The 26,287-nt window shown below is 31.4% G+C and overlaps 3 protein-coding genes and 1 non-coding gene across 8 annotated transcripts; 1 reads left to right on the top strand and 3 right to left on the bottom strand.

Moving 5' to 3' along the window:
* Positions 1-19: 19 nt before the first annotated feature.
* On the bottom strand, positions 20-90 carry TRNAG-GCC (transfer RNA glycine (anticodon GCC)). The gene has a single exon. It is a non-coding gene; the product is annotated as a tRNA-Gly (tRNA).
* A 1,276-nt stretch (positions 91-1,366) lies between these two features.
* LOC102607316 (equilibrative nucleotide transporter 3-like) lies at positions 1,367-4,946 on the top strand. 5 transcript variants are annotated; one of them, XM_006469753.4, is made up of 9 exons: positions 1,367-1,510; positions 1,964-2,019; positions 2,099-2,203; positions 2,964-3,119; positions 3,241-3,384; positions 3,493-3,888; positions 3,972-4,123; positions 4,263-4,521; positions 4,619-4,946. In XM_006469753.4, the coding sequence occupies exons 2-9, from the start codon at positions 1,984-1,986 to the stop codon at positions 4,724-4,726; spliced, it is 1,356 nt and encodes a 451-aa protein (XP_006469816.1). In that variant the 5' UTR covers positions 1,367-1,510; positions 1,964-1,983; the 3' UTR covers positions 4,727-4,946. The 5 variants fall into 5 exon arrangements, with proteins under 5 accessions (XP_006469816.1, XP_052291031.1, XP_024950893.1 ...); XM_052435071.1 differs by having other exon boundaries at positions 1,492-1,510; positions 1,921-2,019; XM_025095125.2 differs by lacking the exon at positions 1,367-1,510 and adding an exon at positions 1,568-1,654.
* Positions 4,947-5,460: 514 nt separating this feature from the next.
* LOC102607797 (uncharacterized GPI-anchored protein At4g28100) lies at positions 5,461-8,346 on the bottom strand. Its single transcript, XM_006469755.4, has 2 exons — positions 7,086-8,346; positions 5,461-6,021 (listed from the first exon to the last, which is right to left on the bottom strand). Exons 1-2 carry the CDS (start codon positions 7,707-7,709, stop codon positions 5,677-5,679), a joined length of 969 nt encoding a protein of 322 aa, XP_006469818.1. The 5' UTR covers positions 7,710-8,346; the 3' UTR covers positions 5,461-5,676.
* A 12,975-nt stretch (positions 8,347-21,321) lies between these two features.
* On the bottom strand, positions 21,322-22,783 carry LOC102608092 (transcription factor MYB102). Its single transcript, XM_025094694.2, has 3 exons — positions 22,552-22,783; positions 22,309-22,438; positions 21,322-22,218 (listed from the first exon to the last, which is right to left on the bottom strand). Exons 1-3 carry the CDS (start codon positions 22,682-22,684, stop codon positions 21,423-21,425), a joined length of 1,059 nt encoding a protein of 352 aa, XP_024950462.1. The 5' UTR covers positions 22,685-22,783; the 3' UTR covers positions 21,322-21,422.
* Between the last annotated feature and the right edge of the window lie 3,504 nt (positions 22,784-26,287).

The following is a 26,287-nucleotide window of genomic DNA, read 5'->3' as shown; positions in this document are numbered from 1 at the left end:
AAACAAATAAAAAATAGTGTGCACCAGCCGGGAATCGAACCCGGGTCTGTACCGTGGCAGGGTACTATTCTACCACTAGACCACTGGTGCTGCAACATTCAATGTTATTACATTTTGCAATTAAATTCTATAATATTTTGTTTGTTTTTGCAAATCTCCTAAGCCAACATTATTAGGGGTGGGCAAAAAAACCGTAGTGTTAAAAAAACCGAACCGAACCGACGGTTTTTTCTAATTCGGTTCGGTTTTTATTTTTTAAAAAAACCGAATATACCGTTTGTAAAAAAAACCGAAATGTCGGTTCGGTATTCGGTTCACTTAGCTGAACCGAAAAACCGAACCGAAAAACCGAATTATTTTTTTATTTTATTCAAATCAAACATGTGTTAATAATTTTATTCAAATCAAACATGATTTTATTCAAATCAAACATGTGTTATTTCTCTTTATAACATTATGATTATGTTTATATAGATGGAGTATTGGAGTTTGTTTATGTATTTTGAAATTTTAATATTTCATATTTTGGGAGTATCTTATTAATAGTTAGTAAGATATTAGTGATAAAATGTGTTTTGAATACTTTGTATTTATTGTTAATATTTGTAATAAAATTAGGATAAATTAATTGTTGAAAAAAATTATTACATTCATGAGGCCCAATGGACTAAAAAATTAAAAATTCAAAATAAGCTCAATAGGCCAAGAACCGAAAAAACCGAACCGAACCGAACCGATCCGAAAAGAACCGTTTGAGTTCGGTTCTTATTGAGTTCGGTTCTTATTCGGTTCTTTTTATAAAATAACCGATTTAAATCGGTTCTACTTAATTTCGAACCGAACCGAACCGAACCGAACCGTGCCCACCCCTAAACATTATATTGTATGCTAGTCAAATTCAAAAACTTTTTAGAGTGCCGTACCCCATTCGCGTTCCATGCGCGGATGCGCCCACAAAACTTTGGGCGTACAGGTTTGAGTCTCAAATTGTCTTTTTAGTAGGAGTTTATCTGTCTCTCTCTAATCTCTATTTAGGATAAAAGAGACTCCTTATATTATTTAGTCAAGGTCGGTTTTTAGATTGTATTATAATAAAATTACTAGAGTGAAAATTATTAGTAGAATTTTGATTTGTAATATCTCAGTATATAAAATATATATATATATATATATATATATATATATATATATATATATATATATATATATATATATAATTAGAGTGGTAACAGTGACACTATCTTTATACATTTATAATAATTTAATAGAATTAATGGGCGGGTGTGAAAACAAGGCAGAAAGAGTGTTCACACTAAACTAAACCTAATGTCTGGCACAAGCTTATAGGCATAAAATATTCTCTTCTACGATTCTGATTTAACTAAAAAAATTAAGAGTCGTTTTTTATTCATACTCTTCTCGTTTCACTTGCTTCCCAGATTCTACACAAAAAAAAAAAAAAGAAAAGTTGAAGAATCCCTCGCGTACGTAGCTTCCCACTTAGTAAAAGGTACTCATAGATTGAATTCGTACGGCTTTTTAATTGCCCATGTGCAATGCATTGTCATTTCGAAGAGTGCTTCTTAATAAGTGTAAATAAGTAATGATCGTCCAGCCTTTTGGTTGCCGAAATTCTGTGCTGGCAATGATTAAAGTGAGTTTAGTTTAATAAATTAATACTTCAAAGTTTCTCTTTTTTTTTTCTTTCTTTTTTTTTAACAATTTTTTTTTCAAAGGAAAATGATTAACGGGTGTAATGGTGAAACAACGGTAACAAAAACCATCATCATAAAATCATAATATTAAAGGATTTTACAATTGTTTTGTCCTTTATTGTATGAGATTCTTCGGTTCAGATATCTTATTAAAAGTGCATAGAGAGACCGGAACTCTTATGTTCTATTCTCTGTTTCTCTACAGGATTGAGCTATATAGTTGTTCTCATTTGCAATTGTCTTTTTAGGGTCCTTGAAGAAAGTAATTATGGTTTCACCTGATCGGGCTCCAGATAGGCTTGAGGTTAGCCATTAAACCCTTTTGATTCTTGACTAGGAAACGAAAATTTTGTTATATTTGATGTACTTTTGCTGCAATTCAGGGAAAGTATGCTGCTATGGCTGTGTGCTGGCTTCTCGGAAACGGGTGCCTCTTTTCATGGAACAGTATGCTAACAGTCGTAGATTACTATGTGTTTTTGTTCCCGGTAATTTTCACATCACATCCCCTGGTTTCACTCATAGTATGACTTGTAACTATCGTAATGACCCCTGAATCTCATATACAATATGTAATGTGAACTGATTTTGCCGTAATATAAAACCTGGAGATTGGCTTTAAAATGGTTCTTTTAGTACTCTGCTTTACTTTTCTAGGATATAAGCGAATTAGATCATGTTATTGATCATTTGTATATGACAGGTTGAATTCGACCATTGAGAAAATAGTTTATTTCGACTTCTGCACTTTTTTGCCATTTGATAGCAATCTATAGGGCAAAAAAGGCCAGTGAAATAAAGAGTGTTTTCAACAAGTGCCGCACAAAATGAGCATGGATTTGATACTCAAGTGTGTTGTAAAGTTCCCTTTGTAAGCATTTTCATAAAATAGAAACCCACTCATTCAAATGCAAAGCCTATCATTTCTCAAATGATCTTCATTTTCTCTACCCTTTTTTTTTTTTAACTTCTGCCTCACATACATCTGGTTTTGTTCTGTTTCATATTTAGGTGTTTGTTTTTAATTTAATAGGCATCATTTTGCTTCAACCAAAATTCACTTTTGAATTTTTCTTAAGATGCATTAAATACATTATTCAGCTATGGGATTCTGAATTTCAGGATCTATTATCACATCCTAACTTTGTTTTATATTGTATCCTAAAGTGTTGTTACAAATTGTTGTGATGTTTGCTCTGATTACTACTTTAGCAAGAGATTGATTTGAGTTTTAATTTATTTTTGCAGCAATACCACCCGTCAAGAATCCTCACACTTGTCTATCAGCCATTTGCCCTTATAACACTTGCAATTCTGGCATACCATGAGGCAAAAATCGATACTAGAAGAAGGATTATCTTTGGATATATTTTGTTTTTTGCAAGTTCTTTGTTAGTTTTAGTTGTAAGTACCATCCATCCTTTCTGAAATTATACTATCTAGTGTACACTTGAACATTTATTGGATATCTTCCACTAGCTTAATTCATTATCCCTGATCATTGTACTTCATTATTCTGTGTTAGCTGGATTTAGCTACATCTGGAAAAGGAGGACTTGGAACTTTCATTGGAATTTGTGTCATTAGTGGTGCTTTTGGAGTTGCAGATGCTAATGTACAAGGAGGAATGGTTGGAGACCTTTCCTTCATGACGTCTGAATTAATTCAAGTCGGTATACGTTGTTATTATTGCTATATTCCAATGATTTATCTGTTCTGACATTCTAATATTTTGATTTTAAATTTGTAATGTTCTCTCTTGTTCTCCATTCTTCAGTCTTTCCTAGCTGGTTTGGCTGCATCAGGGGCTATAACCTCTGCTTTGAGGCTAATCACAAAAGCAGCTTTTGAGAACTCAAAGGATGGTCTTCGCAAGGGTGCCCGTAAGTTCGAATTCTTTTTGTTAATTTGTTCTCTCAGGAAGGGGGAAAAAAAAAAAGACAGCTTTTATTTGTTATCAATTTGGTTAATACTGATGACTTCACTGTTTTTTGCAGTTTTATTCTTTGCCATCTCATCATTTTTTGAGTTTCTTTGTGTTATTCTCTATGCGTTTGTGTTTCCTAAAATACCCATCGTGAAGTATTATCGCAATAAGGCAGCCTCAGAAGGATCCAAAACAGTTGCAGCAGACCTTGCTGCTGGTGGCATCCAAACGTTATCCAAAGAAGAAGTATTTTCCTCTTTACTGATAGGCAACTAGCTCCTTGTAAGGCACAATTACTAATTTTTTTTATTGTCTGCCATTTTATACAGGTTGAGAAATGCTCTGAGCGCTTTAGCAACAAACAACTATTGCTTCAGAATATTGACTATGCAATTGATATGTTTGTCATTTATACACTGACATTATCTATCTTTCCTGGATTCTTATCTGAAGATACTGGATCACACAGTTTGGGTGGATGGTAAATGACTTAAGGAAATAGTTTGTTGTTCTGTAGTGGTATCTGTTGTTACCACACATAATTTTTTCAATATCCATTCATTAGTGAATGTGTGAACATCTATTAGAGTGATATTCTGACATAATGTGTGGAATCTCAGGTATGCAGTTGTTTTGATAGCAATGTATAATGTAGGGGATCTAATTGGGAGATACATTCCACTTTTGAAATTCTTCAAGTTAGAATCAAGAAAATATATCACGGCTGCAACTCTTTCTCGTTTCTTACTAGTACCAGCATTTTATTTCACGGCCAAATATGGTGACCAGGGATGGATGATAATGCTAACATCTTTTCTGGGTTTAAGCAACGGTTACCTCACTGTTTGTGTACTCACTGCTGCACCAAAAGGCTACAAGGTTTGTCCAATACACATTCACTTGAAAGTATCCATATCGTGGGAGTTTTTTAAACCATGGCGGTTAATAAATACCATTGGCTTTCATTTGTTTGTAGGGACCAGAGCAAAATGCACTGGGAAATTTGCTTGTGTTGTTTCTATTAGGTGGTATCTTCGCTGGTGCTACACTTGACTGGCTGTGGCTTATCGGCAAAGGATGGTAAGGTTTGATTTTGGACGATTTCAAGCTAGGAAGCCGTTACATTTTAAATTGAAAGAAGATTTAACTGTTGAAAGTATCTAAAAATTAGTAGTATCAGCTATTCTTTCCAACTCTTGGTAGAAATTGTACAGTTTTTAAAGTACTGGCGAAAAAATATAAGGCCCAAAGAAGCAAAGTCAGGGTCATATGTTTTGAAGTGAATTGAGAAAGAGATTTGTGTACGTTTTACTAATTCAATTTTGTCCTCTTAAGTCTCATTTTCTCGAGGAGGAACGGCGGCCCATTCACGTGAAAAATGGGGATAAACGACAAACATTCAACCGCGATTCTCTCCCTTGATCATGTGAAAATCATACAAGTTTTCTTTTTTTTTTTGAAATTCGTTAACATGAAGACTTCCAATGAAAAAGCTCTTTTTTTTAATCTAATTTGTAGCATATTTTATGCTTGTTGCTTTAACCAAATGAAATAGATTCTTTTTTACAATTACCCATTTCCATGCGACCAACATACTCAGTCTTAGGGATTCGTTTCACGACAAACTGGCAAAGCCCATTGGAACTAACTAATTTCAATGAATTTATTTAAATTTCAAATAAATCTCGACCCATAAAGTTTTGCCTTAACAAAAATAGGCACATGAGAAAATTTCCAGTAAAAAGGATAAGCATATGACAACGATATATAATATTTATATATATATGTGGACTCATATATATATATACCTAGCAAAAATAAATATAAATGGGAAGGGTAACTGGGGTAAACTACTCGTTGTCCTCGTACTACAGGTTAAAAGAAAGCTGAGAAGGAGTCTGAAATTTACAGTGGCCAAAATGACGAAAAAGACTTTGTCTCCCAGCTTCACGTGACCTCAACAGAAACCCAAAAATTAACAAAAAAATACACAGATGCCAGCCAGGCCAGAGGCCACCGCTGCCGTTGACCCCGCTAGACCAGCAGAGAAAACAAAATGATTAGGGATAAAAATGGAACTAAAACAGCACGAACATTTTGCGGCCGTGATGGTGAAGACGATGAAGATTGGGTTTTTTCGAACTGAAGAGAATCAACGGCCAAGGGCATGTTCTCTTGATCAGGGCTGCACTTGGACTCGTGAGGTGGGTGCGAGCTGTACATTATGGCCCGCAACACCGCTGAAACGGTGGGGATGTACGCCGTTTTGTTGCGCGCCAGGAGCCACGTCAGCCCCATCAGCTGGCAGTCCCTGCTGAACATCTTGCTTGCCCTGTTGTCTTCGTGTTCTGCTGTTCCGTTCTTGCTCCCGCCTTTTAGCTGTAATAATTTTATCGAGCACATGAAAGGACATTTCGGACCAAGAAATAAATTTGTGACAAACTGGTCAAATTGCGTCCAATGTAAAAGCGCAAAATGCACATGGCGACGTCGTTTTCTACGGTCTATATAGCATAACGTATTTGGTTAATTTCAAAAAACCGCAAAAACACAGCCCTAAAGTGCCACCCTTAAGCGTCAACTTCACTTTTCGCGGCTATGTCTATCTAGCTATCTATGTGCCAGCCATTATCAGTAGTAGGTAAATACTATGCTAATGCTCATATAAATGGATTATGATTTCCTATCTTAAATATGCATGGGTGATTAATAGTTAATAAATAAAAAAAATAAAAAAATAAAATTATATTTATATAATATTACTTAAATACACATAGAACAGGATTATTAAAAGCTAACGAGAACTCATCTTTATTCTATATAATTTTGAAATTTCTTTTTTATTTGTTAACAAAGAGAAGCTTTAATTTGGTAACAAAGAGTTCCCCACCAGATATCAAAAAGACAAGTGAAAGTGTTTTGTCCTAAGTAAGAGTCATTAACTAATTATTGTTCTCCACTAATATTTTTTCTTTGAAAAAAAAAATTAATGAACAAATACACGATAAGGTTTCAAAATTCAGCAAAACCGCTTAAACCATTTTGTAAAATTGGATTGAAAAAAAAAAAAAATCTCTGAACAAGTTTAAAAATCTCTCAATCGCTTGGTTTCATCTGGATTTGGCCATAAAAATAGGAAAAATAAAATGAAATTAGTCATAACAATATCCTTCAAATAATTTTGTATGAGGTTGATTTGCAAAAGAATAATCTCAAGGCAAGAGCCCACCCCCTATTTCATCTTTTGTCATTAAAAGCCAATGATTTAGAAATCACACAAACACTCAATACCCACATTTTCATTATTGCTCAGCTTCCACAGAACATAAAAATACCAGTAAAATAAAATAAGTACTTTGAAATGAATTACTTTTATTTTATGAATTTTAGATCACACAAAAAATAAGCTAATAAATGCAAACCCACATGAAGGAAAAACCTACCTTTTGAAGTGCACCAAGGCATTTAGTACAGCCTGAGTACGAAGAATTTCTGCAATTCTTCTCCAGATTTTTAACAGCAGCAGTGGGCGTCACATTTCGAAAGCCGGCAGTCACATTAAACGCAGCCGGGCAGCTAAGCGAGCTGATTTGATGAAGCCTAATCCCACAAAAACACAGAATCGCATCGCAACTCGCATTGGGTTGCGGAATCTTCACGTTCTTGCTCACCAAAGCGCTTTGCAGCGAGTTGACGCACTTCTGCGAGTCATCAGGCATCATGGGTTGGTCCGGCTCAGCGGCTGGAGCCGCCGCCGGGACCTGGAGAGCGTACCGGGAGTGAGCCGCGAACAGCCAAGCCGCTAGTACGGGACAGCACCGGCTCCGGTCAAGGTCACGGCCGCATGCTTCATTAACCCCGCCGAAAAGCTCGGCGGAGAGGTCGAGCCGGCAGGTGGCTGCCTGGGTCTGGGCCGGGAACGCTGGGACCGTGTTGGTGGACGCGTACTCTCCAGGTTTCAACGGTTGGTCGTGACCGGATGCCGGTTCGGCAAGTAAACCGGCAAATGAGAGATGAAAAGCGGATACCAGAATCACTAACGTGAAAATAAAGGTGAAAGGTGGCATTTTCAAGTGAAAGCAAAAGAAGTGGGTTTTTTTTCTACTGGGTTTTGAACGTTAACGTTGACGTTTGGTTTTTTGCTTTTTGTGAATCTGCTTCCAAAATGATTTTTTTTTTCAGACAGCAGATACAGGAGATATTCAAAGTAGCAGTATTTTCTAGCTTTTATATTTTGTTTTTTTTTTCAAAAGGGTTTTGTAGTAATCTAGAAACCAAGCGCCTATGCAGAAAATGGAAAGGGGAACAAGTGTTTAAGCATTGATCGTCTAAACGAGAAAGTGTTTCGTTAATTTTCTCAATAAAATGAGTGGATTGGATCGGAGTTCGGAGATGCTCCAAGTTCATAAAGCCGAGTAATCATCATTCACTAATTTTTATATAATAATTTTAAAAGGAGGGGTGGTGGCCCTGGTGGGGGTTAGAGAGACGGGCGAAGGGGTCCATGAAGAGAGATTCGTTAGGTTGAGACTCGAGTGATAAAGAGAGGGAATCAGAAATGAAAGAAGCACAAGACGAGGGGCAAGGCAAGGGGCTTGCGTTTTGACAGGAAAAGCTTTCTGAGGATTTGGCAGCTTCTGGTGGCGTCCTTTTCTTTTTCATTCTTTATCTTCTCCTACCGTCACAGTGTATGATATGATATGCAAAGTTTCTCTTTTTGCGTGTTTTATTTTTATTTATTTACTTTTGTATTTTGGTTACTTGGTAGTGTTTGGTTACAACTCATACTCGCTCGTCGTTTTTGCTTTCTTAAAAACGAAATCTGTTTGGTAATTTGTCTCTGCGCATAAAATGATAAAATTGACAGCTACAATAATACCTCAGCCTTTAAGATATGGAACCAAAAACAAACAAACAAATAAATAACGGCAAGAAAAAGAGAATCAAAAGATCCGTCAATATTATACCCGCAAGTGCAGACGGCAAAATGCCAATTATTAGAGATTTATAATTTTCCATACAACAAGCTGTTGGTTCACTAGTGTATGTTCAGTTCATGTTCTATGGATATAGTTTGAGCAAGAAACTCATGATTTGAAAAAAGGAAGCACCAATGTAGAAAGGCTAAATTTTAATTTACCCATAAATAAAAGGATAATTTTCAATTTCCCCAAATAATATGAAAATTTTTAATTTTACTTCATTTTCGTTCGAAAGAAGAGGATAAATGAAGAACGCTTTTTAATAATTAAAAAATTATGTTTTCACACTTTTCAGAATAAATTGATTGCCATTCTTTCAGAATGGGTAAAACGAAGTTTACCCTTAAATTAATTTTTTACAAAAATAGAACTATAATTTAAATGTTAAAATTTTTACTTTAAACCTAAATAAGTAAATTTCTTTTACAATTGAGTGGAGCTATTAGCACCCATTCGATATTATAATAAAACCCCTCGTTTATTGAAATTACATTTAAAGACAAACCTAAATTCAATTAAACAAATGAATATTTTATTTTATTTTTCTAACTCTTTAAAGCCAGAGAAACTTGTTATACAAAACTTTTTGCCAACTGATTCATCGTCCATCTTTCTCTCGCTTTTTTTTTCCCCCTTTTTTTTTTGTGGGTTGAGACATGACCTCTCAAGTATCTAATTTATTTGCCTAAATCTAAAATAATTTTTTTCTCAAATTTATTTTCTTTTGATTGTAGATTAACTATTTCTCTGGACGTAGCTAGATCCCTATTTCTATACTGGAAACTATTTTCAAACCATAATTATCAAGATATAAATAAAAGAACTTTTTGTTGAATGCTGCAAAAGAAATAAATAGGAGAGCATGAATTTTAAGGGTGAAAACCCCACTTAAAAAGATTTGAAATGATATTAGGAATGTTAATTAAAAGGATATTTTTGAAATTAAATGAAATATATCTGAAAAGTGGATTTTCAGAGGATATTTGAGAGGCGCTCTACAATTTTCTATCTCAAAAACGTTTTAAAGATTTTCCCCTTTGATAAAATTAAAACTTTTTTTATGCCTTTTTCCTGTTATTTTCTCATCTTTTAGGTGGGCAAAGAAAAAAGGCGTGATAACGTTCATCAAAATCAGCACAAATCGCACGGTTCGCTTGTACTGCGGTAACAAAATCTTGTGGATGCATGAATCACAGAGCAGAAAGCAAACTGGGACCATTCTTTAATCACATATGTATATGAGATGATACGACAGTCCAATTAAGACTGGTCCACCACTCTTCCCTGGGCACGTGTACTACTCTATCATTAGGTGACTAGATTTTCCACTTCCCACATTGAGAGAACCTTTTCATCCTCTTATTTTTCTAGGAACCAATAACACCCTTGTATAATTTGATAATTGATGCAAATCTATTAACAAAAAAAAAAATTTATACGCTTTAATTTTATCCGAAATTACTTCCTTATCCTTTTTTTTTTAATTTTATAATCTCTTTTGAGATTGGTTATCTCTTGCTAGTTGTTACATTGTAAGAAATCTTATACCAGTAATTTTGGTAATGATATAATTTTTAAAATAATTATTATTAGTTGTACTGTACAAATAATCAACTGATACAAGAATTAATAAAGTATTTGGTACAATTTATTTTTAAAAGTATTATGAGTTTTAAAAACATTCATATGTGCTTAGTAAGTTTTATTGTTAAAATGTTGTAAGAGTATAAATAACTGAATTAGACATAATATAAATAAAATTTAATTACACATTTATAAATATGTATATAAAATATTTTTTTATGGTGTATATATAATAATTGATAACTAAAATAAATATTTTATATTATTAATTTTATTTTTTTATCTCAATATAATTGGTAATAACAATTATAATCTATTTAAAGCTAATAATTTTGTTTCTTAATTAATAAGGGTAATTTTAAATTTTTATAAAATATATGAATATATATATATATATATATATATAATTATTTTAAGTATAAAACTAATTCTCAAAATCAGATTTTGAAAATCTACTCTTTCCTTACTTTTTAATTTATGTTGTATGATGGGATGATTTTGCCAAAAGTGGCTTCTAAAAATATTTATCAAACATCAAAATTAAGTTTTACCTTTCAAAATTAATTCCAAGCTGGCCCTATGTAATTGTACTATCATTTTGAGAATGTGTGTAATGAATAGTTTTTTTCTTTAGTAGTTAAAATTATTTTTTCATTAAGGAATACATTTGGAACTGCTGTCATACAACTCAAAGTAATTCTAATTAAAAGTTAATTTTAATTTAGTAAATTTTAAAAAATTATTTATGGTAAAATCACTTTATCCTTCCATTAACTCCTAAAAGATAACCAAGTCATAAATTCATATCTGGTGACACATAGGTTGGAATATAATTCATGTATTCCAACTATGAAATTCTAGCATTATCGTTTAGTGAAACTTAAATTGCAGTGAAAGTGAAATGAAATGTATTAATTATCTTTAATAGAATTTAAAAGGGCATTATGGGTATTTCACACATTTCTTTTAAACGCATTGTCATTGTCTCATTTCTGCATGAAACCAAAGTGAATACTGTAATGCCTAAGCCCTCGGACACGATTCGTGCGTGACAGCCAATCCAAAGCACCAACCTTTTGTTTCGTTTTTTTTTTTTTTTGTGTTTTTTTCGTTTTTTTTTATCTTCGTACCAAATGGCTAGCTTTTACAGATAATATAAAACTATTATAATGGGATATTATATTAATGCCTACACATATAATATAATATAATGCTGATAAATTTTGAACCTTGAATCCACATGGAATAGCGACTTATGCAAATTTCACAATTTTTTATTATTTAAGAGCCCAAGCCCACTACCAATGTCTTCGATTTTCAAGCAAATCTTGAATCTTGATTCTCTTCGCATATTCCAATTGTGCAAAAGACAAAATAACACACACAGAAGGAGCTTCCATTACAGAAGAGAAGAAACACATAAATTCTAAAGAAATGGTCACCAGAGGAAAGAGGGGTCTTAGTTTAATGACAAACATAAAGCGTCAATCAAGCAAAATTATTCCGGCAAAAAGCACCTTTACATAAAGCTCTACAATCTCGAATACCCATATCCAATTTTCTTTCTCTTTTTATATGTCAACTTTTTTATCTTGGGGTTCTGGGCTTGGTCCCTTACCTTCAGTAAATATTACAGGAAAAAGGAAGCTCTTCAAGCTCCTAGCTTTTTTTTTTGTTACATTTAGAGTCTGCTTTTGAATATTTAGGGTCTTAAATGAATTTTTTCTATGACGTTTCTTTTTATTCTGTAACTTTAATATTTAAAGAAACATAAAATAACTCAAAAAAAATATTTCATCTTTAATTATTGAATTTCAATAATAATAAGAAAATCTTAAAAGAATTCAAAAGCAAAATCTAAAAAGCATTAGTTAAGAAGATATCCTTTTGACTTTTATTAAAACCATTACAAAAATAAACGAACAAATAAATAAGATCACTACTATTTTCAAATAAAATAATTTGAATTGTAGCACATAGAAAGTTGAGATGATAAATTGATAATCATATAATGAATATGGATTTTGTGTTTTAAGAAATTATCTTTTTAAATGAACCAATAAATTTTTTTAATTTTCTTTGTAGAGAAGGTAGTAAGAAATTTTTTTGTCTACCGAATTTTTTAACATTATTGGGTTTGTAACAGAAATCAAAAGGAATACTAAAAGTTAAAGATTCCAACGTTAAATAATTAAATTCTTTAGGAAACTGAAAATGTAAAGAATTTAATTTTTTCTGTGAAAGAATAATAATAAATAAATTAATGGTTAGAAAATATTATTAATTATATCTCTTTAATATTAAGATTTTTTTTCTTTTAAATTAAGGTTACTAAATATATATTTTCTATATAAAAAAATTCTTAATTGAAGTGTAATTATTAATTAAAGAGATATCTAATAGTTTTTCCAAAATACGAAATTTGAAAAAGTCTCTATTAACTAAATAATTGTTTTTAAAAAATACTAAAAAAAAAAAGGTCTTCCTAAAATATGAAATCTTACGCAATCACCTTATTTGCTTACACTTAGAGTCACTTATTAAGTTGCCAATGGACTTGTAACCTATTGGCAACCCATGCACTAAAGTTGGGACTCGATTCTCCTCCAAATAAAATTAATTAGGTGTTTACTCGTCTCCCCATCATTTAAATTATATTAGATATTCTTCCAGTATTAAGTAATGGTCGAATTTTAGACTGTGTTATAATAGAATTATTAAGAAAAAATTTGACCGATTTTTAATTATAAATATTAGTAGAAGTTTAATTGTAATATATATATATATATATATATATATATATATATATATATATATATCAAAGTTACTTATTAAGTCAAATTTTTTTATTATTAAAGGAAGGGAGTGACGATGGAGCATCAAAATGAGAAAGGATGGAAAGGAAATCAAAAGAGAGAGTGATGTTTTATACAGACATTGGTAATTGAGCTTGAAAAGTTTATTTTTTCAATTAAAAAAAAAAACAAATAAACGATGGAGTTGTGAATTAGAGAGTAAACGGACCCATGATAAATCTTCCATGTTTGTACGATTGCCGGGTCACTTTGGTTAGCCCTGAAAAGAAATTGTAAATTGTAAATTGTGACAGCTCAGTAGTGACTGGTGAGTATGAGCCTGTAGACCCCCAGTTTCTTTGCCTACTTTTCAGACATTTCGGCTGCCAAAGTTTTTCTTTTGTTATTGTTGCCCATTTTTTGAATTATTGGAGCGAGGATCCAATATCGGCTGCTTTCTTCTTGGATTACAAATTTACAACAGAAATAATTTAAAAAAAAAAAAGAGTTCTTTTACAGGATACAACATATTTTTTAAACACATGAAAACATATTACGTCACTTTACAATAAGATTTAAGGTTTATTTGGGATTATTTTTAGAAAGCTTAAAAGTAATTTTAATATTTAGTAATTTTTTTATAAAAATTACTTTTAGAAAAATTACTCCATTCTATAGTAGATTTTAAAAAGTAGGAAAAAAAGTAATTTTTTAAAATTTATTTTTGAGAATCAATTTTCTACTTAATATATTTCCATTTATTTTCTTCTACGTATTATACAAATATGAGATTATTCTTATTAATAAAGAAACAAAATTTAAAGGATTATTATTATTATTATTATATTGAAATAAAAAAATAAAAAAATAATAAAAAATCTTTATTTCTATTATCAATTATTTTATATACACGATAAAAACTATTCTATTTACATGTTTATAAATTTGTAAATAAATTTTATTTGACATTATGTCTAATTCAATCATTTACATTCCTACAACAAGTTAACAATAAAATTTATTAAATACATGCAACTATTTTTAAAACTCATAACACTTTTAACAATAAATTTTACTAAACGTTTAACTAATTGTCTTCACAACTAATTATTTTTATAGTACAATTGACATTAATTATTTTAAAAACTGCGTAATTACCAAACTGACCCATAGATGGACAAGACCAGTTTATAGATAATCTAATATTTCAATGATCAGTTGATCAAATCATAATATTTTCACACTGAAGATCTCGATTTTGTGCAACACCAATAATTGTTGTGCATAGTGCACATATCCAATTTGAGCTCTAGAAGATATTCCCTCGATTCTTTTATCATGGAAGAAAATCACATATCTAACTTGTAAAGTGAAAGAAAATCAAACTATAACATACAAAACAGAACAAGACAAACAAGAGAGAGCGGTTTTCTAAGCAAGGAAATGGGTTGAATGAGAAAATTTCTGAGACACAAGAGCAAGAGAGAGGAGTAGGGAGGAAGAGAAGAGTTTTGCATTGCATTAATCAGAAATCCTTTTATTACATTCTCTGTTTTCTAGTTATATTTACAAATTAATTTATGTTTTAACTTAATAATACATTATGTTTAACTGAAAATCACCTTAAGATGGATCTTAAGTTTACATGTACCTTAGCCCCAATATAGCACCATGATTGTCAGTATTATCATCAGTGTTTTTTCAAAAAAAAATAAAAAACAGAAAGAGCTGATATATCTTCTGGCAAAGTTGATCAATTATTTGGGAAGATAAAGTTGATCAATTATTTGGGAAAATAACTTTGAATAAAAAGGCAATTTTACCATAAGACAACTGAAAGAAAGCGAGTGGTCCATGTTAATATCATTTATGGCTTTATGTAAGTTGTCTTTTTAACTTATGATGAATTCCTGTCTTATCTTTCCAAAAAGAGTCCACACCAAGAATGAAAAGAACAGTGTAACAACCTAAGGCTGAAACTGAAAGCTTCAACATCTGCATAATTGCAGCAACCAAAAGGAAAAAAGAAGAAGAAGGAATTGAGAAGTCACAGGTAAGTGTGTATTATGGTAGAGTAGAAGAATAAGTAATAATTTTCAGGTCGTTTTATCAAAATAATTTTGACAAAGTTAAGACATCAATCATGCTCAAAGTAAAAATAATTTAGAAATTATAGGAGGAAAGTTATCAAAGTGGCTTTCCTTTAGTTACTAACTTTTCAAGGCATGCCAAGATTAAACAAATTAAAGCAGCTGCTTTCAACCACTCCAATTCATTATGTACGCAACTAGCAAACTTTTCAATTTTTTTTTTTAATTTTGAAATGTTAAAAAAAAAAAAAGAGAATGTGGATTATTAATGAAGGCAAAAATATTATTTTGGAGACACTTTTTCTTAGATTAATTATAGATGCAAATCCTTTTGGGATCAACTAACTACACACTCGTGCGATTATGTGCTCCATTAGGGTTTATAAATTACTTTCAAAAGTTCTCTAGAAGGAAACAACATTATCGAATGATTTATAATTCTATATGAAACATTTGGATCTCGTAAACATTATAAAAAAAAATATTTTGACTTGGTGTTTGGATTTTTTATATGATTAATTAATCCTAATCCACGATCATAAATTACTTAATGATTAAATTTACATTGCAAATTGCACTAAAGTTTTAAAGAAGGCAATCTCAACAAATAATAGTTAGTGTACAATTTACTAATGGCTTGTTTAGTATTGAGGATAGGCAGGTCCAACACTTAAATGTTTGGTAAACATCAACTGCTATGACTTAAAAGATAGGTTAATTTGATTTTCACAATTATATGGTGAAAATCCTACAATATATTTACTATTTTTTTATAAAAATTATTATTTAAAAATCATATTTATTATACATTATCAACTTTTATTTTATAGTTACACTTTGTTTTTTTTTTTTTTTTTCTATCGAAACTATGGCTTAAAAACTATAACATCTTTATACCAAACGGTCTTGAATCAAACTGGAAAGGCAACAGAGACTAATTCCTATGAAGAGGAGATCCTAACATCCAAGTAACACTACTACTTACGTAATGCTACTAAATTTCAAGAGAAAGGAAAGGCAATTTTCAAAAGCCTAAGGGCACAAGGGTGAAAGTAATAATCATGAAAAGGATAATAACATTTTGTTTTCAAGTTAAAGGAAACAATGCATGTAATTTGAAGAAAAAGCAAAAGAAAAGTTTAGATTTTAAGTGATGATGTACTCCTTTAAGACTCCTTTAGATGATATAATCATTTAGTAATTTATTTAATACGAGATGTGAAACTCAAGATACATATAATGTAATTTTTGAAAATCGGCTTAATGCACTATATTGGCGGGCCCAAGTTAGTAGCAGTCCATTTAACATATGCTTTAGTATGGGTTATGGGCCGAAACATGGGCTATTTAATTCAAATTGGAGTAAGTTATGACTTTACTCGGTGGTATTAAGGTTCTATTTAGAATAACTATTAAAGTAAAATTTATTTAAGTAGAGTTATTGTTAATAGAGTTTTTATAAAAGAAAATTAATTATTTAGTTGTCAATAAGAAATTTTATTAAAAATTTTAAAATTACTTAAACATGGAAGATTTTTAAAATTATGTTATGAGAATAATGAAATAAGTAAAAGATATTTTAAATATTTTAATGTTTTAGAAAAGTTTCTAAATCTCTACTCTGAAAAGTTCAAAATTTGAGTTTAGTTACTAGTTAATAGAGACAAAATAACTTATTTAGTATACAAAAACTATATTAAAAAAATAATCAAACAACAACAAAAACCTCCTCTATTTATCTCATCTGACCCTATTTTTAAAAAATTTATTAAAAATTTTAAATTAATCTAATTTCTCTGCATACCCCATATAATTTCCAATTTGTCCTTCAGCGTCTTATCTTAGAATACTCTAACCCAGCATCTCCCTACTTCTTCACTTCTTCTTCTTCCATTTCTCTGCATGTAATTTGCAGATTTATCCATGCATGGAGATTGAACATATGCACTAAAATTAAAGTCAAGAAATACATGAATTAGTTACTCCTCAATTCACTCTGAAGTCAGCCTCAGAGCCTTTCGCATCAACTTTCTCATACCACGAATACATGAATTTTAGGTGCTTGCAGTAATAGACACGTGAAAGAACAACTGTGAACATAATTTTTTATTTTTTTTATTTTTTTACCCATGGTTGAATTTTGTTCAGCCATTTTTCTTGTTAAAAAAATCTATTTTTTAACATATATTTGTAAATCTAATTCTAGGAATCACTTCGAATTTATATCATGAAACTTCATTAAGGTTGCCTTTAAATATATCTTCGATTCTCATGGAACTTCAAGTCTGTAAATTTACAAAGGGAGTTGAGGAAAAATCCTTTTTAATAATTTTAATTGCATACAAAATAAAATTTAAAATTCTAATAAGAGTCTAATGAGATAAAAAAAAATGTGGATTTGAACGTCATCGCTCATGACTTTTGATTAATTTCATCTAGAAATTTGATTTTGCTTTGAAAATGCATCAGTCTGAAAGTCTCAATGCTTCCGAGTAAGGCAATGAGAATGTCACCATCACTTCACTTGCTTCATTTACGGATCACCCATTATTTCTATTTTGACCTGGAAACTGAAAAATTCATAATTAAGCCATCACAAAATACATGTCCAACCATAAAGAAATTAACAGCTAATGGAAATAAATAAAAATGGCGCTTTTTGACCCAAAATAGACTCCATTAAACTTTTCCATCTTCGGTTTCAATCAATAATTTCCAACTTCCAAGTTTTGCCTGGGAGTTTTCTCTTGCTTTTGAACGTATACCTTGTGTCTTCTTTTTGTAGGACTATAGTGCTGCTGCTGGTCTAGTTGCAGTCTCGTGGGCAATGATGAAGATTAAATGATCTTCTTGACGTTCAGTACAAGCAATTAGCTTTACAAACGTGGGATTTTGGTTCATAAATAAGTTAATATAAAATGGACTCGTAAATCTCTCTCTAGCAATCATCCATTGACATGCGTCGCCGTTTGGTGGTCCATAAATATGAAATTGGGCACTTTTTGGCTTTTGGCATTTCCCAAATAAAAGCTTCTTTTAGGTTTTTTGACTGGCGGCGGCGTGAGCATCTGAAATGGAAGAAAAATAACTGCGACGAGTAGAATGGAAAGGCTGTTTTATAAGTTATAACATATGATGACGATTGCAAGTTCCAAGTTTTCTAAACGTACTGTACTCAATTTTAAGCTAGCAAAGTCCTGTAAGTAAACATGCCAATGGGTTACTTGCACCGTTGTACGTATCCCACTTCGAGTGTGTCGGTTTGAGTCTGAACATATACCGAAACTTTATTTTCCTCAATGTTTGAGTTTATGGGTCCAGTTATGGTATTATATTGTACCATACCATATTTGAATCTAACCATTAAATTTAATTATGGTGATAATTGTGGGCTGGATCCAACTGTGGTATGGTACTACAATAATACTATAGTTTTACCCTGAGTTTAAATATATTCTAATAGCTTGTTTAGTATGACTTATCTAATAATTATAAATATTTATTTAATCCTAAAACTCGTATAGAATTTTTGCATTTGTTTGAAGATTAAATAAATTATTTTGTCTTTAATAGTAAAAACTTAAATTTGAAACTTTTTGTGAGTAGAGATTAATTTTTTTAAATGTTAAAATATCTAAAATATTTTTCTCTTATTAAACAATCTCATTTTATTCTTTTCATAACATAATTTAAAAAAAACTTGTCTATTAAATTAATTTTATGATTTTTAATAAAATCTCTTATTGATAGCTAAATAATTAATTTTTTTTTTGTGTGTAAAAACTCTACTTATAAAAATTATACTAATAAAAGTTGTACTTAAATAAGCTCTAAATGAAAAACTATACCAAGCGAAGCCACTTTATTCTCCTCTTAATTTTAGAATTAGATAGAAATAATTGTCTCTTTAAATTTCATTGTGAGGATAAAAATTTAGATTATATCATAATAGAAAAGTCTCATCATATGACGAGACTTTATTTGCTCCTAATTTTAAAATTAGGTAAGAATAGTTGCCTTCTCAAATTTCACATAATATTTATGAGGATAGAAATGTAAATTATATCATAATAGACTTGATTTTAGTTGTTCCAATAATTTTTTTAATTTTATTATAAGTATATATATCTGCAGGATTTCTAAGCTCCGATGTTATAGTTAATTTTCTCCCATCATAATCATCGTTGTGCTTATTAAGACTGATTCCGACACAATCCTAGTCGTAATAACCTAAAAGCCCTTTTATTTATTTTTTTCCCCCCTTTGGCTCGTTCCCTTTTAGCATTCTTTCTTTGATTTAAAAGCTCATTGTTTGAAATCATGGCCAAGACCATGAATAATTGGTATATCGTGGTCAAGCTCATTGTTCCCTTTTAGCATATGGTGGCCAAGGCCAAAGTGTATTAGTGTAAGAGACAATGCCAAGTCCCCACAAAAGCAGCCTCATATTTATAGACATGTGATGAATTTGTCTTTGTAAACGTACAATGTAAAAGCATATAGATTCCCACTACTCAATTTCTTTCAATACACTCAGCAGCTATTTGCTATTATTATTAACGCATGTAAGGACAACAAAACACTTTCGTGCTTTGAAATTATAGGATATAATGGATAACACTTCCGCAGCAAAAGCTGTTTGTGGCTCACATTTCCTTTTGATTTGTTGGGTGGGCGGTGGCGACTATAATGAAAGTAACTAATATAGAAGAAGAAGAAGAAATTATTTTGATAATGACGAAATGATGATGATAAATTTGCGTAACCAAAGTGAACTGCCCATAAAAAGTTAATTACTTTGCTATTAATTAGTACATGTTTGGGTCTGTCTATGTTCAAAATAATATTTCAATTATCTAAAGTAACCATAACACCGACAATATATACTTGCCTCGTTGAATACTCTATTACTATTCTTCTTCTTCTTCTTCTTCTTCTTCTGATAATGGAAGTAATTGTGCCATTTGGTGAACAAGTTGAGGTATAGCATCATATATATGTTGTTTATCAAATTGACCATAACGAGTTTTCTTAAAATTAATCCAATTAAGGATTTTCAATAAATGTGATTAGCGTAGTTAAAAAAAATAAATATGATTGGATTTTGTTCATGAATCAAATTTATGCAGTACTTTTGATTTGACTAAAGAGAAATTAATCTAATAAACAAATGGATTTTTTGGACTTCCTTCACCCTGAAGAGTGGTCTCTCATTGCTAAACTCAAGTGACCTCTATTTAAAGTTAATGAAAAAATAAATCTAATGAGAATTAATTCTTAGGTGCAAATGTCTTCATCTCATAAAATCCAATATTAACATTAATGTACTGTTGCTTAGAATTTATACACCGCCATATAGGAACACCTCCAAATTATACAACGTGTGGAACTCTGGTCTAAAGGACTAAAAAGTTATCGACCGCGTGATTTGATATTTGAAAACAAATTAAAATGGTTATAGAAAATTTAGAATGCACACTATTTTTTTCTAAATTAATGATCAGTCCCCTACATATATATGCTCATAGCTTCAACAGAATTATTAAATTTTAATTGAATATTGTTATCCATGCATTTGTGATAGAAAATTATGAAGAGTTGAGCATAGGTCAACTCAGCACTAGATTTAATTAAGTCCCTTTTTGTGGTCCTTCAAAATTAAATTGAATATATTCCAAGCCAATTTTTGTCCATTAATTAGACCATTGATCATTATTAAACAAAATTAGAAAAAGCAAATGTCCCATTAAAGGAAAAAGAGAGAGAGAGAGAGAGATCACAACTACTTTTTTCATCTTATTATATTTTCTATCAGATTCATACAATATTACATTAGGGTTCTTATTGATGCACTATGTTATTTGCTCAGTGAAACTGATGGCAATAAATGTCTTAATAATTTCTGTTAACAATAGCATGTCAAGATCCTTGATCTAAAAAAGTTTTAATTGCTCTTACAGCACAATTTTTTTTTTATTCTTTATCATATGTATGTTTTAACTAATTATGATAGTATGCGAACCCACATGACAAACACTAAATGAATAAGGACCTGAATCTACACAGTTTTGGAAAAAAAACACAGAAAATTATCATTAATTAATTAATGCATAGCTGAAGCATCACTTTTCCATCTGTGGGATCAAAACGAGATTATGCATCACAATTAATTAAAGGAATGCTCGGAACTGCAGGAGATTAAAAAAAAATAACAAAAAGAATCCCATATTTAAATACGTTTATATGTATACCAACAACTACAAAACCAATTAATTAACACAGATATAGTTTATTACAACTCTCATGCATTAAAAAAAAACATAATTAATTTACATAAAATCATTAATATCCAAACTCTCAGGAATTTCAAACTTCAACAAGCTACTGCAGTAGCTTTCCCTCTCATCTTCGGTGCTGCTGTTGATGAATGTAGACGATGAATTCAACGGAGTCGGGCTTGATAATGGCGTCGACGACATTACAGAATCAAAGCGAAAATGTTGATTCCCATTGGAGCTGCGGTTGTACATTTGATTCGGCAGCGGCTGTGAAGCAAAATTTTCATCGAAGCTTGGAGGTATCAGATTCTCTTGGGATAAATTTTGGCTGTTGAAGTTCGTCAAGTTTGATAACAAACCATCCAAGTCAGCTTGCGTGAGTTGTGATTGATCTGGAAGTGAGGTGCAAGCAGCAGCGGATGTGGTGCAAGTTGGACTTTGGTCAGAAAGCGGAGCTTGATGAAACTGATTTAGATTCGACATCGTTGGGATCTGGTTTTGCATTTGAGAATTGCAGAGCTGCTGGTTCTGCTGAAGATACTGCAAAAGCATTTCCGGGTTGTCTTGTTTGAGTGACAAGAGTGTGGAAGCAAGCCTCAAGAGTTCAGGATTTAGAAGAGCCTGATGAGTGCTGCCGCCTAAAAGGCTTGACATATTGAGAAGTGACGCCGATGAACCGCAGAGAGTCGACCTGAGAATGGCGGAAAGATCAAGAAGATCGAGGCGAGGAGCGTGAGTCACAGGATCAATTCCGTTTCTAAGAAGCCTTTTTCTGATGTGAGTGTTCCAGTAGTTCTTGATTTCATTGTCGGTACGTCCCGGCAGCCGAGCAGCAATAGCCGACCACCTAATTCATATCCAAAACCAACAAATTCAATTTGCTAACCAACTATACATAGATGATTTGAAATATTAATATAAGAAGCTAGAGCCATACTTGTTTCCGAGAATACTGTGCAGTTGAATTATCGTTTCTTCTTCTTCAAAAGAAAATCTTCCTCTCTTGATATCAGGTCTCAGGTAATTAGTCCACCGGAGACGGCAACTCTTGCCGCATCTTTGAAGCCCTAGACCATTGAATTAAAGAATTAATTAGAACAGAAAACAAAAGAAGAAAAAGAAAAAAATCATTTGGGATATATATAGTGAAATTATTAATAAAGATTAATGCTTAGTTTACCGGCGTTCTTTGGGAGGTTGCGCCAGTTGCCAGGTCCATGCAGTTGGATATAGCTGATGAGCTTGTGGTCTTCCTCAGGAGTCCAAGGACCTTTTTTGAGTCCATTTTTATCACAGCAGGGAGCTCTTCCCATTCTGTTTATTATTATTAAATTTGAGACTCAAAAGATGGTACGCGAAAATGGAGTTTGTGAAAGACTTTATAGAAGTAATTGTGGGCTCTGAAAATCAAACAGAAAAGTGTACTTGTGGATGATATTGGGGACGGTAACTCGATCTATATATATACAGCTGAGAAAGAAAGCACCAGATTTGTTTTCAAGTCAAAAGTATTTGGCGCCGGCCTCACCCTCATGTACAAGTGTCCTCTTCTCTGCATGTCATTTTTTCCCCCATTAAAATATTAATAATAATGCGGGCGTCTAATACGTATTTGTAGTTGCTGTACATGCATTTTATTTTTTTTGGTTTATAACTGTAATTATTTATAATATAAGAAGGGACGTGTAGAATTAGAAAGCCACGCGTTACTGAAATGTTCACCTGTGTTAAATAAAAATGATTTTCTGTAAAAAATTATTATCAGTTTCTCTTTCTAATCTTGTTATTTCACAAGTCAATTATGCCCAAATATCTCATCAAATAACGTAAAATAAATTGCGGCCTGGGTTTATTACGATTAGCTCGTGTACTGTAGTGTAGATGACTTGATATCGTTATGTTTCTATTAGATTCTTTCATTGGGGAAAATTTATAATTAAATACGAGTTATGAAATTGCAGGGCTACATACATGTACTAGCCAAGGTGTTTTAAAAGAGAGAGACTATTTAAGGTGATTTTTTTTTTAATTCTCTTTAGCTAATCATCCATGTTTAAATTATGGGAAGGTAGATATTAAAAAATTATAAATAAAAATATTATTATGATTCTCTTATGAATTTAACTGATTGATTTTAAGTATATATATTTCTTTGAAGGGCCACTCAAATTTAAATTTTTAAAATTCAAGATTAAAACATTGATTTAATTTTACCCACCTCTATTTAAATGAGATCTGTAGTTTCGATCTGAAAATATATATATATATTTTAATGGATTGGTTATATAACCATTTTTTGAGACTCAAAAGGCCATAACTTCATCATAAAAGTAGCGAATTCACACTATTGGGTTGACCAAAAAAGTGATGCCCTTGGGGTTGACTTTTAACCGCAAATCTTCCAAAATGAGAATGATTGGACGGTAACGTAGGACAAACTTTTCCCAAATCTTGTTTTTGATTCATGTCGTTTCTCCCAAATTTTGAAAATTGAAATTATCTGCAATCTTAGCTGTCATCACCAGCTCTACTTAAAAACGACATCAGGATCCGAAATTCTCCACAGACATTGGCATAACGAGCCTGATTAATTATGGGTTTATAACATAGTTTGGGTATGTTTGAGATTGCATGGATTCTCAAGAAATCACATCCACATTAAATTTTGAAATAATCAACTTTGAAAATAATTTCATAACATGTTTAATATATTTAGATTATTAGACAATCACTTCTAAAATAATTAGTTATATATGTTTGGTAAATTAATCCTAAAATTATGGGATTCATACAAAATGATTAAAATGTACCAATTTTGTTATTTATAAAAAGAAATAAAATTTACTTAATGAGGACATTATTACTTTGTTAAAATAAGGATGTCATTAATAGACAAAAAACACAAATTTCCATATGCTAAACAATAAAATAAAACTTTAATATGTTAAAATATGTTTATTCTTTAATATTTTAGTGGCATCTTTCATTTTATATATGTGTGTGTATATCTTTTCTAACGAGGACAACATCACTTTAACAAAGTAAGAATGTCATTAAATTACATATTGAACAAATACTAAAGTAAGTAAACTATTATTTATTTGGCAAACACTTTTTTGAATGTTAAAATATCAAATAAGTGATTATTTGACCATTCAAAGCAATCCCAATCATACTTTTAATTAGGATTTTATCTGAGAAATCTTTAACATATTACATATTCTCACATTCACATGCATTTATAAACTTAATGATGCCAAAAATGATTATAGCATATGATACTGATTCTACAATTTTATCGAACGTCTTAACGATGCTGTATTTTAATTCAGGCGCGTCAGCTTCCGGGGAACACGTGCTTTTCCATAAATAGAAGCCAATGATCCAATCTGGAACAGTTATTACAGTTCTAACCACTGCAATCACACCACGTAGCACGCAACGCCAGGTGTCCTCTCTACCTCCAACAACAAAGTCAACCATCCTCTGCTCTCTGATCTACGATGATGTGTTGCTTTGACAATTGCTTTATTTCTGGAAAAACATATAAGGGCCATCTATCTTTCGATACGGGGAAACTGAGAACTCAATTCAAAGTCCATTGAAATTCTGGTGCTTGTTTCATCCAACTCTATCTAACAATTTGAGTCACTCGTCAAAAGCTTTTATATTTATCAACCGAATTTATTTGATTTAATAATGTCAACAATACTATTTCTTTCACCTTGCTTCTTGCTTGTGGTACATTTCCACCTTTATTCTTTTATCGTACGTGGCTACGTGCAATCCAAGAAATGCGACTAGTGTCAATGGCTTTTATTATTATTACCCTAAACCACAGTATTACATATGAATGATTTACATTTGTTTCTATAAGTGTTTCTACTGATTAATAATATTTACAATACAAGAGATTATATTAAACCAAGCTCATAATCTCTTGATCGGTTGTCCCCTTGTTTGGTATCTCGAGACATTTCATCATCTAAATATAAATTATAGATTGAGATAAGGATTTGGAAATTTATTTTTTATTTTTTATTTTTATCTTTTTTACCGTGACGACATTGTTATTAATAAAATGGTTCATGATTCTGATCATGCAGATTATGATCCTCAATTTTCTCGATTACGTGGTTGCCGTATAATCTTTAGTTCCTTTGGTTCATAATTTTATATATGTGCTTACATAGTCTATGAAATTACTTGTCGCAATTCTAGGGCATCTACTTGTGCATGGCTTACCGAATATAGTCATCGACGTCTAAGGAGTTGACTTGGGATAAATATTTTTTTTATAGAGCCACAGTAGTTATAAAATGTTGTTAAATTCTGGTTGGGATATGTCTGAGAGCTCCAACAAACTTTGAATATTCATGAGTTTTGTTTAATCTTTGCAAGGTACCATTCTGAATTCTAATTGAGTTCACATATATTATTTTATAAAGGGGTTTATAAGTAGAAAGTGATGAAAGCTAAGATTTGAAAACCCTAATTTCTAATGCATTGCATGCACATTATTTTAAGCGACGTAGGCAGATATCGTATCTAAAATCTGGAGTATGAAATTCTGCAACATGCAGAAGTAACTTATATTATATTGTGGAGAAAATGAATCTGCCTCAAATCCTGTCAGTTGTTGGATTATGTAACCACAATGGCTGACACGTGGCGTGGCATTGGGGATGAAGTGAATGTTATGCATTGCAATTTTACACGTAGAGATGGTGTTGTTAGACATGCTGGTGTCAGTGGGCTTGTGCTTTGTAACTCTCGATACACGTTTATATGATGATGGAATAAAGGTCGTGTTTTTCAAATGCTTTGAGTTGTTTGAATTGATAAATAATAAACTTAGATCAACTTAATACTGAAGCTGATTCATCCAACTGTTTTAGTAGAGATCGAATTGAAAA

The sequence above is a fragment of the Citrus sinensis genome, chromosome 2 (genome assembly GCF_022201045.2).
Source record: "Citrus sinensis cultivar Valencia sweet orange chromosome 2, DVS_A1.0, whole genome shotgun sequence".
NCBI classification, from domain to species: domain Eukaryota; kingdom Viridiplantae; phylum Streptophyta; class Magnoliopsida; order Sapindales; family Rutaceae; genus Citrus; species Citrus sinensis.
Note: the sequence above shows the minus strand (reverse complement) of the source record. Positions and strands in the feature narration are given on the sequence as shown.

Excerpts from the sequence above, each read along its gene's own strand:
- LOC102608092 (XM_025094694.2), bottom strand. The coding sequence starts at position 22,684 with ATGGGAAGAGCTCCCTGCTGTGATAAAAATGGACTCAAAAAAGGTCCT. Across the intron at positions 22,439-22,551 it reads CAACCTCCCAAAGAACGCCG|GGCTTCAAAGATGCGGCAAG; the intron begins GTAAACTAAGCA and ends TCAATGGTCTAG. Across the intron at positions 22,219-22,308 it reads CACAGTATTCTCGGAAACAA|GTGGTCGGCTATTGCTGCTC; the intron begins GTATGGCTCTAG and ends GATATGAATTAG.
- LOC102607316 (XM_006469753.4), top strand. The coding sequence starts at position 1,984 with ATGGTTTCACCTGATCGGGCTCCAGATAGGCTTGAG. Across the intron at positions 3,889-3,971 it reads AAACGTTATCCAAAGAAGAA|GTTGAGAAATGCTCTGAGCG; the intron begins GTATTTTCCTCT and ends CATTTTATACAG. Across the intron at positions 4,522-4,618 it reads CTGCACCAAAAGGCTACAAG|GGACCAGAGCAAAATGCACT; the intron begins GTTTGTCCAATA and ends ATTTGTTTGTAG.
- LOC102607797 (XM_006469755.4), bottom strand. The coding sequence starts at position 7,709 with ATGCCACCTTTCACCTTTATTTTCACGTTAGTGATTCTGGTATCCGCT. Across the intron at positions 6,022-7,085 it reads GCCTTGGTGCACTTCAAAAG|CTAAAAGGCGGGAGCAAGAA; the intron begins GTAGGTTTTTCC and ends AAATTATTACAG.